At 46.1% G+C, this 19,089-nt stretch overlaps 1 protein-coding gene across 8 annotated transcripts in view; it reads right to left on the bottom strand.

The window, feature by feature from the left end:
• The window catches only part of ACTR3B (actin related protein 3B), an 88,979-nt gene that overhangs the window by 30,074 nt on the left and 39,816 nt on the right, over positions 1-19,089 (bottom strand). For 3 of the 8 annotated variants that reach the window (XM_078059771.1, XM_036069035.2, XM_036069037.2), the window contains 5 exons: positions 14,596-14,691; positions 13,001-13,108; positions 10,186-10,329; positions 6,979-7,152; positions 5,307-5,399 (listed from right to left, as the gene is read on the bottom strand). In XM_078059771.1, coding sequence (XP_077915897.1) covers positions 5,307-5,399; positions 6,979-7,152; positions 10,186-10,329; positions 13,001-13,108; positions 14,596-14,691 — 615 coding nt within the window. Of the gene's footprint in view, positions 1-5,306; positions 5,400-6,978; positions 7,153-10,185; positions 10,330-13,000; positions 13,109-14,595; positions 14,692-15,596; positions 15,649-19,089 lie in introns of those variants that run through there. The other 5 variants (XM_036069036.2, XM_078059775.1, XM_078059773.1 and 2 more) reach the window with 5 other exon arrangements.

Below are 19,089 nucleotides of genomic sequence, written 5' to 3'. Positions count from 1 at the left end.
GGATTTCATCTGAATAAAAGGGCCTATTTAGAAAAGGGTTAGAAAAAAACAGTAATACCTTAACATATGTATTTTTCTCTCTTAAATACTAAAGATATTTGAACTTACTCAACATTAAGAAGGAAAATAATAAATATAATTCATTTACTTTGCAATATGCTTCTCTGATTTAAAAGGCATTACCATAATTAAAATATGTATACCCAACTCAAGCCATTTGTTACAGAAAAATCATTCCTTGAACTATATCAAGATGTGTTCACATCTGCTTGACAAACATAATGAATAAGACTTTTTAACAACTCCCAACCCACTATGTGCTAAAGCACATTTAACAGCATTTTATCGCTGGCCCTGCCCTCCGTCCTAGATTTGTTTCCAACTACCTTCAGTACTACCTTAGGATCCACCCGAAACAGATTTCTGAAACACCTGCCCCGTTCTCCCACTGCCACCTAGGAAGTTCTGTCTCCCCGCTCACCCCCTGCCAGGCCAAGCCTTCAGACGCTGCTCAACCGCCACCTTTTGCAGCCTTTTGGGATCCCCTCCAGTTAAATGCAATCTGCCCCTTCTCTCAATTACCATAATTTGCACGACTCACTTTAATGACATTTTACCTTGTAGTGGTTCCATTAAAATTATTTCAGTATTATTTGTAGCTTTTTTATAAGCTCTTGAAGACAAGAACCACCTCTCATAGGCACATCCTCTAATTCAGCAACAACAGAGTCTTGCATTTAGTGGGGCACTCATGTATCTGACAAACGGAATTCAGAAGTAGAAGACATCCGGTTACACTACAAAGCAACTCAAACTTGGCTTTGCCCTCAAGTAAAGATTAAAGTTACTGAACACTGACCAATCCGAGAGTGAACTAGTTGCTAACAGTGGTATTCAATTTAGTTGCACATTAGAATCACCTGGGAAGCTTTTAAAATCCAGATGTCCAGGCCCAGCCTGGTTGTATCAGAATCTCCGGGGTGGGACCCAGGCATGTGTGTATTTTTGCACTCAGGGGTGTTGGCCATAAGCAGCCAGGGCTGAAAATTTCTTGTTTCCAGAAGCACCTGCTCCTTGTAAGGACTTGGCCTTTTGGAGAAATCACAGGCCTAACCAAGACTGGGCCCTCACCCGAGTCCCCCCATCCAGGCCCCACCTCCATAATGTAGCAGCTGAACAGAGAAGGAGGCATGTAAATACATACCTTCTAATCTACAAGCCAGAACGAAATAAAAATTAGATTGGGACTACTTTCATCTAAAAAATTATGGGGTGCCCGGCTGGCTCAGTCGAGCATGCAACTCTTGATCTCAGGGTGTTGGTTTAAACCCCACATTGGGTGTAGAGAATCTTTTTTACCATAGCACATACCCTCCCCAATGTCCGTCACCCAGCCACCCCATCCCTCCCACCCCCCACCACTCCAGCAACACTCAGTTTATTTCCTGAGATAAAGAATTCCTCAGCGCTGTGAATTGTGTAAGACTAATGAATCACAGACCTGTACCTCTGAAACAAATAATATGTTATATGCTAAAAAAAAAAAAAAAGAAGATAGCAGGAAGGGAAAAATGAAGGGGGGGGAATCGGAGGGGGAGACGAACCATGAGAGACTATGGACTCTAAGAAACAAACTGAGGGTTCTAGAGGGGAGGGGGGTGGGAGGATGGGTTAGCCTGGTGATGGGTATTAAAGAGGGCACGTTCTGCATGGAGCACTGGGTGTTATACGCAAACAATGAATCATGGAACACTACATCAAAAACTAATGATGTAATGTATGGTGATTAACATATAATAAAATTAAATTTAAAAAAATATTTTTTAAAGATAAATAAATAAAAATAAAAATGAAAAGCTGTTTTGCTTTTATAAAGATTCTAAGTTTTCAAAGCCACCTCTTATTCTCATCTGTCCACCATTTCTGCTTTCTTGTCTACTGGCCTGAGGAAAGGTGTTAACTCAAGGGCCAGGAATGCCTCAGGTGTTTTCAACAGAGCCCAAAACAAGCCTCCTCCCAAGAAACCACCAGCAGTTACCGGGAGCGGGTCTGGTAACCTCACAAGTCCTGGCCGGCTGGGCTGACGGCACCACTGGGAGCAAACCGGCCACAGGAAGACAACTACGCCTGAAGCCAAGGGCAGACCCTCAGGGCAGCGAGGAGCTGGCTCGGCGCTCCTTCCTGCTGGGCCTCTAGGGTCTCACTGCTGCCGAGTCGGCCACCACAGCAGCCCGAGTGAGGCTGCGGGGACTGGAGGGGCGGCGCACGGTGGCTCCAGGGCCAGGAACCCAGCACCTAGAGCTTGGAGGGGCGGCCTACCTACGTGGCTAGCGCACCGCCTGGAACATCACCTCACTGGGCACCCCCGTGGCGCTGGCAGGCCACCCCAGCTCTCCTCCGTGGCCATCCCTGTCACGTGGCGAGCCATGCCGCCAGGCCCTGGGACCAAAAGAACAGAGTGAATCTGAACCATGAAGCCCCAGGAGAGCCGTCGGGACCTCACACAGTGGCGTCTTTCCTGAAAGCAGCCCGGGACCACGGGCCAACGAACAGAGGCCACACCTGACCTACACAGCCTGGTGAGGCCTGGTCTGGACGGTGTTAGGGTTGGGCTTCCAAAAGTAATTACCTCGACCACAGGCTGATGTTTTCAGAGGCTCCTCCTGCCGTCCGTGCGTCGTCCACGGCAGCTTTGGCAGAACTGAGTAAATGCAACACAGAACCAATGGCCTGAAAAGCCAAAAATGTTACCGTCTGGCCCTTTGCAGAAAAATCACCCTGAGGAGAAAGCCCTGCAACAGCCCCTTGCTGGCAGGTGTCTGGAGGCCTCTCGATGTCCCACGAAGCCCGTGTTTTGGAAACAAGTCCCTTTCGTGGTGGCCACAGAGGACACAGCGGTGCCCAGCGGACCTTCCACCGCCCTCCCCACCTCCCAGGGCCCAGCGGCACAGCTGGCCGCGTGACAGGGATGCCCACGGAGGAGAGTGGGGGGGCCTGCCAGCACTGCAGGGTGACCAGTGAGGTCATGTTCCAGGCGGTGACGCCCCACACCAGATGTGTCCCTTGAGCAAGCAAGGAAACCTCTGCTGCTGAGCACAGAGACCTCAGGGTTAGGTCTTCCCATAACACGTTCTAGTCCCCTCTGGTATCTCACAAAGGTGGCACAGGGGTGTGGTCCCCTCTGCATCCCTCTTTCCCCACAGGGCACAGAGCCTGGCCATACGACAAAGGCTGGGATAACCCTGCAGAGGCCGCCACAGAAAAACTCACGTGGCTGAAGGAGCACAAGACTGACTCAGCACAACCGCGGCCAAGCTCACACCCTCCCCACCACCGGGGAGAGACGCCAGCCCTACGGGTGAAGTGTCAGGGACAGGCTTCCCCTGTGCACAATCAGCTTCTGTGGCGGCTACGGGGGAGTCACCTGCGAGCGTCTAGAAAGTGGATGGAATTGGAGGCTAGATCCCCCGAGTGGTGAGGAGGCAAAGCACCCGATCTGAGCAGCCTCTGCAGAAGACTTTCTCATTCCCAGCCCCCAACACTCATTTTCCCTCCTCCACTTTATGTCATATCCTCTCCCACTTGTAATCCTTCTTCTCTCTGATGACTCTGCTATGAGCACACTGCTGTTAGCAACTTAAAGATCCTGCACCTGGAAATGGCATCCCAGTGCAATTACTGGTCAGACAGGAAGGAGCAGGTACCCCACAAGGGAAGACACAAGAGGCCGACTCCTTAAAGGACCCTGGGCAGAGCACGGTGAAAGGAAAGACGGTCTCCTCTTTTCTAAGCAGCAAAGACTGTCCTCCCCGCCCAACCTTACCAGTTCCAGTCACTGGGGTTAAGGAACCTGTCCTGCGACAAAAGATGTTAAGCAGGACCAAAGAAAGCCTGAGAGCGATCCGCTCCACTTGGCCTGGGCACCTCTAGCTTTGCCTCCTGAGCCCACCTCTGGGTCGGTCCACACAGTCTCCGAGGCCATCTCTTCTTCCAGAATCCTAGAAATCACTGGACGTGAACTACAGTGTCATGAGAAAGCCCTCCCCCCACCACGAGCAATCCGTAGCCACTGCTGGGAGCTGAACACACTCGCCCCTCACCTTTGGGGACGAGGGGACACAGCCAACCTCCAGTGAGAGTTAAGAAGGGGGAGCAGGGCACATGCCACTCTAACAGTACAAACGCGAAGCCTCAATCCCCCAGTCTGGCCTCAGTTTCCCTTTCTCGCACATTTTACTTGAGGAGAAAGATGTTAAGATATGCACAAATAAAAATAGAATTATAATTTTTTTCACCCATAAAAAGTTACCTACATAGTGAATTTTTTCCAATAATAAAAATAACATTTGTTAACTATGAAATTTCCAATAATTTTAAAACACTAGTAGAAAGTAAAAGCTATCCATTCCTCACCCCCAAAGACACGGCACAATCATTCAACTCCTTTTCTCGTATACACATGCAAACTCTATTTTTACATAAAATGACATAATACTATGTGTAAATCGTGTAACTTGCTTTCTCACTTAACAATATACACTGTAGACATCTTTTAATTTGAACTAACACGATTTACCTCACTCTCCTTAAAAACTGCGTAGTATTCCACTGCACAGATGAAACAAGACTTAATAGCCCTCTTCCCTGAGCCTGATTCTCTCTCCTGTCACGCGCTGCCACCCAAGTCCGGGTAAGGTGGGCCGGAGCCGGGGGGCCCACGGCTGACAGCATGATGCGCTCAGGCAGAAGCCAGTTTACGATGAAGGCCAACGGACCTCCACCCTCTGCTCTCAATACGTGGCTGTCAGCAATTTCTCCTTCTATCCTACAATGACATGGGCTAGATTTTTCTCATTTCAAGGTCCAAAATTCCTCGCAATCAAAGAATTTTGGAGAAAATATTACGTGGCCGTTCTCTCTTTGACTGTTTCATCTCAGGCTCTAACTTCTGGCAACACCACATTTGGCACCAAACCTACATATGCACGAAACAAGACCAGTGGATTTCATGGAAAGCGTGAGGGGAAGTATCACTTCTATCTTTCAACCAATATACATGGTTAAGGTTGTCCAATTTAAAATATAGCTTGCCAGATGAGACTAGAAAATCCTAGAATATTTAAATTAAATATCTCTAGTTAACTGAGTCATATTTCCAAATCTTTAAGTCATCCCCAGTCTAAGAAAAATATTTTACCATTACACTGGCCTTTAACAAAGCCTATCGAACAAGAGTGAAATAGGAATGTCTGCATATTCTTTAATGCTGAAATGAAATCAAAGCACCTTACCCAAGCAGCTTATACCTTATACAGCGGACGGCGCACATCGATGGGGCAGTTCTGTATTACTTCATCAACGACATCTGAGATGGATTCCATAAAATCTGGGTTGGCAAACTAAATTTTATATAAATATAAAAGAAACATTATACATTTCTCTCAATACGGAAGAAAAGTCTTTTTAAAAAGTAACTTTAACAAATACAGAATTTACCATACCTTTCAAAACTTCAATTGGAATGTATAATATGTCAAATGAATCCCATGTGACTGTGTGTAGTGATGAAGACATATGTCCCCTCAAGAGAGGAGATGGCTGGGTTTAGTGAAGGAAAACTAGCAAACTGAACAAAGAGACCAGCCCTGCGTTAGGAATACACAGTGTATCATGCTGATAAGAGACTATAAAAGCACGTTCATGATACATAATGAGAAACACCATGAGCAAATAATGAGCATAACACTTATGAACATTCGCATCATGAAAGTAATTAGCCAAGATATAACCAAAAAAAAAAACAAAACAAAACCACAGTCAATGAAAGATCACTGTAGTGGGCCAGAAGATGGGCGCAGGGGTACCCTATCTGATGATGGTGGCTTTATTTTTTTTAAGCAGGCTCCACGCCCAGCTCACGACCCTGAGATCAAGACCTAAGCTGAGATCAAGAGTCAGACGCTTCACCAACTGAGCCACCCAGGTGCCCCCGACCTGATGATGGGGGCTTTAAAATGACATAACCAACATGGTGATGATCAAGCTACTGAGTGAACAATCTTATACTTAATTCTCTAAGTTAAATACACTAAAGTATAAATCAATTGCATTTTAAGCAGATTTTAAAAATCAAGAAAAGCTTTAAGGTACATTAGTTTCAAGGAAAGAAGGTAACACCCAGTTGCTCTCTAGCTGTTCACCCGACACTGTCCGTTTCATGTCTGTTTTAGGTCATTATGACCTAAGGCATGCGTGAGCGAGCATGATCCCATTAGGTAGCAGTAACACAGACACCTGTGTCACTTCCCACACAATAGTCATGTACGCACCTAAAAACAGGCAGCAGTCTGTAACCTAGTGAATATAAACTGAATTAGGCAGGAAAATATACCAAAATACAAATGAAATGCCTTCTATTTAAACCTTAAAATGCTGCCTCATGCTTACCGCTCCTGCAAAAGTAATAATTCTTTGTGACTAGTAGTTAAAGTGCTGACATCGTAATCCTTACGCTACACGACTAACGGAAAGGCTAGTCCTCCTCCGACCGAAGCTGTAACTGCCCCGCAGGACCAAATGTCCTGGTGAAAACCTGGACTAGGAAGGACGGTCACGGAAGACGGACAGAGTCTATGTTACCCCACTTTTAAAAAGAGGCAACTTGCACTTGGTCCCTGAGACTGACTAGTTTTCCTATCAGTGTGAGATTGATTTTAATTCCATTACCTTCTACTGCTCTTCCCAACCACCCACGGCATGATCGGTCATGAACCATTTAACAACCGGGTCTGTGCAGAGGCAGACTGAAACAGCCGCCCGGACACACGGACACACGGACACATGGCAGACGGCACGGGGCTGGCGCGGGGCCTGGCGCAGGCACACCGGCCCTCCTCACGCTGCTCTCCACGCACACAAGGTGGCAGTAGCGCTCCATGGACGCCTGACTTGCACACTCAAAGGCAAACCTGATCTCACCTCTGGGTGAAAGAAAATTTCAGGTCCCAGGAATCTTTCATAGCCGACATCTATGATGAACTTCTTCTGGTTGATCGCATTGATACCCGTGTACTGCTTGATCCATTTCCGGGGATCCAGGTCGTATTTGGCAAATTCCTTGACTATGTCAGGGCAAATGTAGCAGTATTTCTCCTGCAGACACGAACACAGAGACGTCCACAGGCATTAACTAGGCAGAGTCTCCTCCCGCTACCAAATACCCAGTGACCCCACGCGTTAAACACAGCACGACTGTGTGGACGTGCCGTCAGGCCTCCTATCTGTCCTCCTTCACAGCCGGCGGGACCGTGCTTCGATTCTGGACATGTAAGTCGGCTTTCTCAGTAGCTCAGCTATAAATCTCAGCCTTACTTTAGCACGTTTTGTTGCCATATGATCTGAAACAATGTCTAAACATGTCTACTAAGTGTCCTATCTCGGGGTGCCTGGGGGGCCCATCCGGTTGACATCTGCCTTCAGCTCAGGTCATGGTCCCGTCAGGCTCCCTGCTCAGCAGGGAGTCTGCTTCTCCCTCTCCCTCTGTGATCTCTCTTGCTCGCTCTCTCAAATAAAGAAAGAACAATCTTTAAGTGTCCTGTGTCATCTTTCCTTTACTCCTCTGAGGTCCTGATGGCAGACTAATCCTCACGCCTACCACGACCAGGAATTCGGTTGTGAGCCTGCCGCGCAGTCTGACACGCACGGTCCCGGGCTCCGTGACAAGTATTTACTGAGGGCCTGGGCACGTGGGAGCTACAAAGGAACAAAACACACACAGAGCCCTGCCGCTGGAACACACGCTCTGGCTGAGAGCTGGACAGTAAATGACGGCCGTGGTAAATAAGTGAGTGACACAGTATGTTACAAGGCGGTGGATGCCCCCGAGGAAACAGAGCAGGCAGATGTAGACGGGAGGACCGGGGTCCTACACACTGCTGCTGAGAGCCCGCTGACGCTCGGCACCCGGCACCAGCAGCCAACCTGAGACGCGCCCAGCGTCCCCTCAGCATCTGGTAACGTGTGACTGGGAATCTCTGTCCCCAGAGCTGACCTCAGCAAACCAGCAGGTGGCACTGGGGTACCAGCTTCTGAAAGAAAGCGTTCTGTGGGCCAAGCGGGCTCTGCTCACCAGCGGCACCGCGTCGGGCGCGCAGCTCGCGCTCATTACCCATTTGGGGAGGACCTCTGCAGGTGTTTTCCTGATATTAAGTTCAAAGTTTTTTAGAATTCCCGAAATGTATTCTAATACCATCCTTAACAGACTCTCGCACAATTCTGAGACTTGACAAGCCAGGGTTGTTACCATCCCTGTGCTCCCTGATGCTAGAGAGAGGGTGAGTCAGGCAATATGACTCTAAAGCCACCAGGCTGGAGACAAAGACGTTAGGCTGTCAGAGGCCTGGTCCGTTTCCTGCGGCATCTCAACTGGCTTCACGGATCCATAAAGAGCCTCAACCGAGTTGGCTGGAGCGTGGCCGTGTGAGTCTTAAATTCTGGGACCTGCTGCAAGGATGCTGTGTGCCTACTCGTGACCATGGGGGACGGCCACGGGAGTAACATGACACTGGGGTACCTCCCAACCACTCTTGCCAGAATCTTTTCTTTTACAGAAAGCGGAGAGGAGACAACGAACAGCAGACTCGGCCACACAACAGGGCCAGCACAGCTCACCCGGAGGGCACAGGAGGACGCCCGGCCTTCACCGCTGAGCAAGACGTGGTCACAACCTGAATGGCAAGCTCCAATTTCAGGGCCACAATTGGACCCTGGACAGCCTGTGAGCAGAGTAAACACTGCTACAAGGACCAGGACTGCACAAGTCATCATACTCAGAAATCTTTACTAAAAATGGAACTTTCACACTCACCAGGTGGAGGACCCCTGAGTGTCAGGGACAAGAAGTTCAATCCTGATTCACATTAGTGACAGATTTGGGGTGACAAGAGAACATGGGTCAAATATCCAAATTTCTTTCGTTGACGAAAGGCAAGGAAAAAGGGAAAATCTTGGGAAATATTTTAGTCTAAAAAGAAAGTCTTATAATACTGCTGTAAACTCTGCCCCCAGGTTTGCCCAGGGCAAACTGTTCTAGCCCTGCGGGTACCCAACCCCTGACACTCCAGTCCCAGGGACGCTGGGGCAGCTAGCCATCCTACAGCAGGAGCCCTGGCCTATACCAGCGCACCCTGTCTGAAAAATACCAGTTTTTACCAAGAGCAGCATGCAAAACATGGGGTCCTCACTGATGACTTTTCTTCGACCAGCCTGCTCCTGGGTGCTTAGATAGGAGGTGGGGGTTTAGGCTCGCCTCCCCTTAACAAGCATGTGTTCAATGAAACAGGAGATGCTCATGGTCACTTCAAAATTACATTCCTCTCCAAAAACAAACAAAACCCTTCCCTCTTCATCCATGAGAGTTATCCTTGTATTACTAAAAGTCTCTTGCATTTTGGTTAAAAAAAAATTTGTCTTGATTTTGAAACCTAAAAAGAGAAGTTTCTTCAGAAAGGGTTTGTCAGCTGCCACATACAGAGTAATACAAAGACTAAACTGATGGATCAGGTCACGTGGACACTTTAAATAAGGACCAATGAGCCATTTTTCTTCTAATCTTACTGATTTAAATTGCAAAACGTCCTGTGACTTCTCCAGCGTGGTACCAGAGTCTAGAAAATGCAGATGGATTTTGTTTAATGACCTGAGATTCTAGAATGGCACTATTCTCAACTGTCATTCTCAGGACACAGAACCTCACCCGAGTACCAGCCATCAGTCTAAGTACCGGCTGACTCGGCCGAATTCCCAACACCGCTGTTGCTGGGGTTTGCTCCTTATTCCAGACATGAAGCACAGAGGGAGATATGGAAGGCACATTCCGTTAACTGAAGGTTCCATCTAATTAGGCTCCAATTAAATGATGCTGTACTCCATGCACCCTGTGCTCAATACCAGTTATCAAGCTGTTCCCATTTACAGCCAGAACCTCCACGGCATTCACACGCTCAGAGGAAAAGGCTAAGCTTTGAGGCTTTCAGCCCCTTGACTCAAGTGGCAAACAGAGTAAGACCCACATTTTCGGGAGGGGAGAGGAAGGAGGGTGGGAGCAGGGGTGATGGCAGAAGGGGAAGTGTCCAAACACCATTTCTCTCTCACCCCCAAACCGGCCCATTTCCCATCTGTTTTTACCTTAATGGCTTTTGCGGTCTCCAGTGATTGCTCAGGAGGGATTCCCACCTCCCTCTCCCTTAGCAGCTGCTGAATGAAATACGTAATATCTCTACCTGCAATCGGGATGTGTTTGATGCAGCTTCCAATGACATAACCTTCTGCCTAGGGAAGAAGAGGAGGCAGAACGACGGGAATGAGTAACTCTAGCAGGCAGAGCTCCCCAGACTCTCTGCTTCCTACCCCCTCGTAGCACAGCATTTACTGAATCCCCACGCCAGGCAAAGCTCAGGACTGGAGGTCTTTTAAAATGACTGCATGCACAATTCCCTTAATATAAGCTGAGACTCTCTGTAAGCAACCAAAATGATTACATCAGAAAAGTGAAGAGAAAAACCAGTGCATTTCCAAAAAGTCATGCCGTCTGTCAGAACAGCAAACTGTTTTATGTTCCTTTAACAACAAGGAAAAAACTTTACCTATAAACTGTTAAACCAACTATAAACCTACTTATATTTAAGAGTCAACAATCTGGTTAAGTACACAGGGCTTAGACTCAGACAACCTGGGTTCAAATCCTGGTTCCACGACTGTCCGCTGAGTGACCACGGACAAGCCTGTCAACGCATTTCAGCCCCAAAACCTTCATCCACACCATGGGGCAAACAATACCCCACATGTGGTTTACAACAGAGACTTAAACACAGTAAGTCAAGCACATAGCACTGTGTGGGGGATGTACTTGATACTTGATAAATGGTCCCATTTACTGTACCAAGAGCTGCACTTGTTAGGAATAATTCTGATAAGTTACCCTAAACCCTGTGCAGTTTGAGACCACTGCTGGTCAGGAGTTGGGACCCTCTGGCTGGACTGCGGGGACCAGGAGAGGACTGCAGTGCAGAGTTCGCAGGCCGGCCCCAGCCCCTCACCAGCCATTCTGGGGGCACAAGTTGTTCCAGAAGCCAGGGCCTGGGCCCACAGCCCGCTCGCTCTCTGGGGGCTGGTGGCCATAGTGGACGGCTTCCTACCACAGTTCCAACCGAAAAGAGGAGACACTCCAGGCTCCACATTCCAGCACCAGCTTCTGTGCCACGTGCCCATGGGAGACAGGGGACGGAAGTGACTGCCAACCTCACCTTACGGGCAGGTCGGAACTAAGGATTACCAGCACCAGACCCAGTGAGCAGTTAAGCTGCAAGGACAGGTGCCCGAATTCCCCTCGTGTGTTTTCCGACGTACGTGAACTCTAGAAGTAAGAAAAGATTTGGCCTCTCCACAGTGTCCAAGCTATTTGTGAAATATTTAAGATGGAAATAAAAGATATGTACAAATTATTAAAGTAATAAAGATTAACTTAAACTCACAAGAATACTAGCTAACACAAACTATTCACAATTATTACATTCTATGCATTACATGTAGCATTTTCTAAAACGAAGTCAACCAGCATTAGGTATTGGCTTCATCACAACATTAAAAACATTAAAAAAAAAACCCTACATGTCATACAACAGGAAAATAAACGAGTAAATTATCCCATACCTACATGATGGGCTATATGCAATTATTAAATATTCACAGAATATTTAACCATAAGAAAAAATAATAGGGATAAGTCAATATGCAAAACATAACTTCAGGATCGTATTATACAATTAGAATACACAACCAGACACAGAATATTCCAATTTTGCTTAAAGTGTGCATCCTTGTGCACCTAAGAAAAAGAACTGGGAAGGTTCTCCAAACCAAAGCATAATGCAGTTCTCTGGGCAGATTTATGGGTCATGTTACTTTCTTCTCCACATTTCTCTGTTTTACACAAATTTTGTACAACAAATGTAATTTTTACAATCAGAAAAAAACTGATAAAAAGACACAAATAAAAATTTTTAAAAACACTTCCTCAGTGGACCTGAACACTATGTGAAATCTGTTTTCTTTACTTCTCCTCATTTGAGACATGGGACGGGCCAAGCAGCAGGCCCTCCAGCACCCCCACCCCCGGGGCTCCGTCTGCACTGAGGTTTGAGGGCATGATCTCAGAGAGAAGCCCGATGCCAGAATTTCCCAGTCAGCGTTACAGATCGAGTGGCACTAACACTTCACAATGACCCAGAAGAGGAGCAAGTGTACTGGGACAGGCCTGGTACTCCCAGCCCAGGATCTTCAGGTGTCACCGGCGCCTGCCCTGTCTCTCCCGACCCCTCTCCAGCAGGGGCCCCAGGATGGAGCATGGGACAAATCCGGCATTTCTTCTTCCTGACTACAGATGTCTCTTGAAGCCTGAATGAGGAGTCACTTCTCTAATGTTTTGAAAATTAAAACGAAAAAGTGACATTGCAGAGCATTCTGTGAGTCAAAATGTATAATCTCTCCTTCTTCGTTCTTGAATACATTTTAAAAAAACAAGAAGTAATTCCTCTAAAGCATGAGGTGGTCAAAGCCATACACATCCTGTCACGGAACAAGTGGTCGTGCCCCACGCCGACAATCTGGTCTCCAAGATGCAGCTCGGCACGTAAGCCAGGAAAATCCCACGGGTGATTCTACAGCGAGAGGAGTGGCAGAGGCCACGAAGTCCAAACCACGGCACACGTCCTGACTGCAGACATCTGCCACTGCAAACTGAGAACCGCCAATGCCACGGTGAAGGGGCATCTGTCCTTTCTCCTATACCTGGTTTTCAAACCTCCTGTTACCTTTTCTAAGTACAGCCATGACTTTTAAAGTGGTATTTTAATTACACAAGGGGTTTTTTTCTTTCATTTCTACCCTTACCTCAAAATTAGGTGAGGCCTACAGAGAGTGAAGCATTGACTATCCTGCTTACCACTGGGATAGCGTGAGTGACCCCATCCCCGCTGTCAATGACGATCCCTGTTAACGTGCGTTCCCCAACTTGCCGAGATGTCCAGGATGCAGCTAAGGCCAGCACTGCCTGGATAAAGGACGCAGAAACCGTTAGCACACAGGGAAATGTTTCTCAAGTCTTCTGCCTGCTTGTTCTCAGGCTCACTGACAAGCTCTTCCTTAGTTACTCCAAGTAACTCTCAACCTTCCCTATCCTCCATCCTCCCCCCGCCGCTCCAAAATTCAAATTCCAAATTGCACAACACACAAATTTAGTATACTTAAACTGGATGGGTCAAGTTTTCGATAAAGTAAATCAAACGTTTACAAAGGAAAGCCCATGGGAAAGAAACTTCACTATGGAGTAAGAGGATTTTAATTTCTAAGCCACTAATTCCCAGTGTGGGTCCACAGATGGGCTGCGGTAAGATCACTTGTGGAGTTTTTTAAAAAACAGATTAGTAGGCCTCACGCCCACAAACTCTAATCTGGTAGGACCAGGGCAGTGGTGCTCAGCCAGGGGATCTTTGCAACGTCTCGAACCATTTTGGATTGTCGCATTTGGAGAAGGGGAGGCTGGTGGTAGTGCTTCTTCTAGTGGGTAGAGGCCAGAAAGCTAAACATCCTGCAACACACAGGTCAGCCCCTACCACGCAGAACTACACATTCCGAAGCACTGAGGTTGGAAAGCCTTGGTCTGAGATGAAGCCTGAGAATCTGTTCTCATATAAAAACTTCTCCAAGCAACCTTGACACACTGGCTGTGGTTCAGTGTTTTCTAAAGTACTTCCCTACTCCATGGGATGTAAATAACCTGGGGAAGAGGAGACTTCTGGTTAAATAAATTCGGAAGTGCTGGAATGAACAGATTTCTTCAATGCAGGCGTTCTCAGGGCCTTTACTCTGCTACTCACTGTGAATCACCACGTGCAGGCTACAGCGCGCAGGATCTCCCAAATGATTTTCCTATGCAACTCCTCCTCCTTTTCCTTAAAAGGGACTAGTTTGATGCAGAAAATATTTTGGGAAACACCTATCTCATTATTCCCAAAATTTCAGCCAATTCCTTTATATAGGATGGCAGACAAATAACCAGCAAAACCAACAAAAATCCCCACGCTATGAACAAGTAGCTTCAAAGGAAGTTCTGTAAGTTCATGGAACCACAGGAGCCCAAAATCCATAGGGGGGACCCTCTAAAAGTATTTTTTTATTTTTTAACAGACTCTATAGTATCTTTCCTCTATTATGATCAGGAGTGAAAGAAGTCAAAAAAAGAACCACACCTACTTCCCGATCTTGTCACCCAAAGAGAAATACGTTGGATTTTAATGCATGTAAAAACAGCCAGATAAATCCTATATCAACAGTGTAAATGTAAAAACTAAACCACAGAACACGTTCTCTACAGTGTTTGAGCTCAAACCTGAGTGGGGTTGGGGTGTGAGCTGAGGAAGTGGGAAAGGGAAGAACATAGCGCACCATCATCCCATGGAGAGCCTCTGGAATCACCGTTTCTCCCACCGCTGGACAGCTAAGGTCTGTTGGGAATTGTAAAAATAACTTTGTTTTTACCTGAACCGCAATGTAGAGTCCTGGTACATTAAATGATTCAAACATAATTTCTGCAAGATATTCTCTATTTTCTGGCGTATTCAGTGGAGGCTCTGTCTGTAAGAAAACATTCACTATATTTAGCCTTCACCCAAATTTCCTGTAATTAAATCAGAGCCAGGAAAAAATTAACCTAAAAGCATGTTAATTAGGATGCTGTACCGTTCCCTAATTTTACAGATAGAGTATATTTACAGTGATTAATTAAAGAAATCTGGTGTGGGTCTTAAAAGCTTTAAGATGGCAAAGACCTCTCAAAACATTTCTGCTCTTATTAACCACCCCAAAACAAGAACAAGTTACAGAAAAGGAAATTCTTTCTTCAAGAACATAATATCTAAAATACCCTGAAACTGAAAAGACCTGCAGCAAACTGCCAAGTGCAGTAAAAACTCAACCAAGACACGTGAAGACAAACACCAAGAGGGAACACCAGTGACTCTGGATCCCAGGCAAAGAATAGAGCTCTCCACAGAAGAGCAAAAGCATGAGTCAGCCCTGGCTTGGAACCAGAATGTCAGTTTGAGCAGAAGAGCTGGAGACGCCTCCCAAGCCCCACCTGCCCTCAGAGCGCATGAGGCAAGGTCAGAGGAAACATCCTCGTCGTCAGCTACAAGGCAGGAAAGTGCAGGTGAGAGGCAGCTTCACCCAGACTCCGCCCAGCCCCCAGCCCAGCCTGAGCTCAGCACACAGTCCAGGAAGAACTCCCCCAGAGTTCGGAGGTGAGGAAAGTACGCACAGAAACCAGCCAGACACCATATGTAAATACTAAAAGAAAACAAGAGGGGAGAGAGAGAAAACAGGAAAAACAAACAGCAGGCAAAACACGCATGCCCAGGAAGATATAAAAACAAAGCAGATACAAATCAAGACCAAGAACAGCTTGAAAAACTCAAATATCCATTTTAAAATCATCATTATCAAATAGGAGGATTATAGAAAGATAAAAAGAATAAATAAACCTGCTTTTTGTCATTCAGCAGTATGTTGTGAACATTTTTCCATGTCAATAAATACGGACATACATCACATTTAATGCTGCAAAAAGAAAAAAAAAGAATAAATAAAAATTCTCTGGGCCTTTTGGCAAAAAACAACAACAACAAAAAAGTGCACATGACCCTTCATTATAGACCGAACTGTGTCCCCAAAATTCGTATGTTGAAGCCCAACCCCCAAAGTGACTGTATTTGGAGATGGGGCCTCTACGGAGGTGATCACGGTTAAACAAGGCCATAAGAGTAGGGCCCTAATTCGCTATCATGAATGCCTTCATGAGAAAAGGAAGAGACACCCGAGAGCTCTCTCCGTCCCTACACGTCAACGCAGAGGAAAGGCCACGTGCGCACACGGCGAGAAGGTGGCCACCTGCCAGCCAGGAAGAGAGCCCTCACCACAAACAACCCTGACAGCACGGGGATCTTGCACCTACAGCCTCCGGAACTGTGAGAACACAAATGCCTGTTGTTGAAGACACCCAGCCTGTGGTACTTTGTTTCAGCAGTTTGCACACACTTTGAAACCTTTCAAGTGGGAAAAGCACAGCTGGCCCCGGGGAAGGGGCAGAGCTTCACTTAACACTGGGACACATGGGGCCATATATATAGCCTTCTGAGCAGGAAGGTGTGACCCAAGAACTCTACATATGGTCACACTGCCAATCAAGCATGTTACAAAAACAAAATTATCTTTAAACATAAAAGAACTTGAAGAAGTGAATTAACTCTACCAGAAGATAAAGTTCAGCCAAACAAGAAGAATGCACAAAGTACAGCCAAAGACTTACAGTGAGCAATTAATCCATGTAGGATGTAGAACTAAAGACTGGTCTTTTCTGGGGTTTATACAACAGAATGCAAATGTTACAAATTAAAACAGCAGAAATAATATCAAGCTGAGAGGTATAAAAGAAAAGGAGAGAATATAAAAACAGTGATATCATCTTATCATGGAAGCAAACACATTGTTCTAGACTGATCACATTAGTACACATCATGTTATAAATGTTGATATGAGAACAAGTTCAGTAACAACCAATCAAAAGCAGGAGGTAGAAGGAAGGAAGAGGAGGTAAGAAAATGTGGAAATGTACCAACTTGCTCACTAATCACAGTAGGAAATAGTTAATCACCCCTAAACAAATACCACGTAAATATATACAATCATAGTTACACTAAAAAATGTTTTAGGGGCGCCTGGGTGGCTCAGTCGTTAAACGTCTGCCTTCGGCTCAGGTCATGATCCCAGGGTCCTGGAATTGAGCCCCGCATCGGGCTCCTGCTCAGCGGGAAGCCTGCTTCTCCCTCTCCCACTCCCCCTGCTTGTGTTCCCTCTCGCTGTCTCTCTGTCAAATAAATAAATAAAATATTTTAAAAAAATGTTTTAAAAAAATACCAAATTATTAGAAAGAATACACACTCACTACAAAGCAAAGAGAAAACCAAGCCAGAGGTTGTTTTTTTTTTTTTAACATTTTATTTATTTAGTTGAGAGAGACAGAGACAGAGACAGTGACAGAGATAGTAAGAGAGAGCACGAGCTGGTAGGGAGAGGGAGAAGCAGACTCCCCACCGAGCAGGGAGCCCGATGCGGGACTCGATCCCGGGACTCTGGGATCATGACCTGAGCAAAAGGCAGACACTTTACTGACTGAGCCACCCGGGCGCCCCACCAAGCCGGAGTCTTAAAAAATAAACACATAAATAAAACACATTAAACAGAGAAAGCATAACAGAGTGTAAAATAGCTCATCAAAGAGCAAGCATGTCTGTCACGTAGCTGCAGGCCAGACCAGCGGAGTTCACATGAGGGTTCTGAAGTCCCAGTAGTTGGGTTAAATCCTAGCCTTCAATTTTACTGTGCTTGGAAAGTGATTTTCTGGGGCGCCTGGGTGGCTCAGTCATTTACGCGGCCAACTCTGGATTTCTGCTCAGGTCATGATCTCAGGGTGGTGAGATCGAGCCCTGCATCAGGCTCTGCGCTCAGCAGGGAGTCGCAGCCTGCTTGAGATTCTCTCCCTCTCCTTCTGCCCCTCCCCCTGCTTGTGTGCACACTCTCTAATATAAATAAATAAATATTAAAAAAAAAAAAAGGAAAGTGATTTTCTCTCTCTGTCCGGAATTAGTACCTACCTCACAGAGCTGGAAAGACGGATGGAGTCTAAGTAAACTGTGTGCAGCAGCAGCTGGCACACGGAATGGGCTCAATGAAAGTGAGTTATTTTTACTAAAATCTTTAGCAAACACAAGTGAGAAACTCACCTACTAAAAAGAAAAAATGTCTCTCAGCTAAGACCATGAAAGAAAATCAAGTTACATTCTGTAGGCAAGACAGCCATCTAAAGCAAGATGCTCCAGAGAGGGCGAACGTCAGCCCTGGTCGTATGAGAAGATGAGAAACCTAAATGCCATCTTGAAGGGAGCGATTAGGTAAATGATGCGGCGTCCAGAGAGTAGAACACTCCACAGCAATTGGGAAGAACGAGCTCTCTCTGTGCCCCCAGGAAACAATCTATGAGAAGCTGCTACATGAGAGAAAGGCGTCTCCAAGTCGTACACATGCTCAACTGTTCTTTGGTGTCAGTGATTTTTAACAAAAACTTTTTAGAAAACAGTGTGGGGAGGGAAACGGGGAGCTGCCCGCCAGGCATGGAGGCTGCTCGGCAAAAGCGGACATGGACTAGAGTTCCGCTTCACAGCAATGTGAACAGAGAACACGACTGAACTACGCATTTACAAACGGTCGGGGGGGTAAATTTCACATTACATGTTTGTCACAACATTTTTATTTTCTTGAATAAAAAAGAAACAAGGTGTACAAGGTATATACTTTGTTACCATGTGTATAAAACAAGAGTTTATGTATAATCCATATGCCTGTACACAATTACCTCTGGAAAGAGAAACAATTAGCTGGTTAAGAACTGATAAAGGTGGTTTCCTCTTGGAGGAGGGTCTGGGAACCAGAACAGAGGGGAGAAGGAAACATACTTTGCACTGGAAATCCTTCCGCACCTTTTGAATGCTGTGCTTTTGTATTACCTCATCAAACGAACAAACCTAGAGACCCACCAGCTGCATGCTTTGGTTCAGACGCCTGCACAGCAAGTGGCACCAAGCTCAAACACGGTGCCACAAGAAAGTTTTAATCACTGTAATTAGAAGCAATATATTCCCTGGATGGGAGAGAGAAAGCAATCTTAAAACACAGGAGAGAAATAATGAAGTCATATGCAAAAGCAGGTTGTAAATAAGGGATCTAAAAGTCACTCAACAATATATTACTTATGTTAACGTGCTTATTACCCTGAACGGCGGAGAGTAAATTTGTTAATACCTGTAAAGTGTGCAGCACACACCTAACACTATAAATGTTAGTGTTTATTTCATTTAAAGCACATGATCAATGGCTGCAGATGTCCAACAGTATTGGCTACAATGTCCCTCTCTTAAGGAA

Source organism: Halichoerus grypus, chromosome 12 (genome assembly GCF_964656455.1).
Source record: "Halichoerus grypus chromosome 12, mHalGry1.hap1.1, whole genome shotgun sequence".
Classification (NCBI taxonomy): Eukaryota; Metazoa; Chordata; class Mammalia; order Carnivora; family Phocidae; genus Halichoerus; species Halichoerus grypus.
The sequence above is the reverse complement of the archived record's forward strand: the minus strand, read 5'-3'. Positions and strand labels throughout refer to the sequence as shown.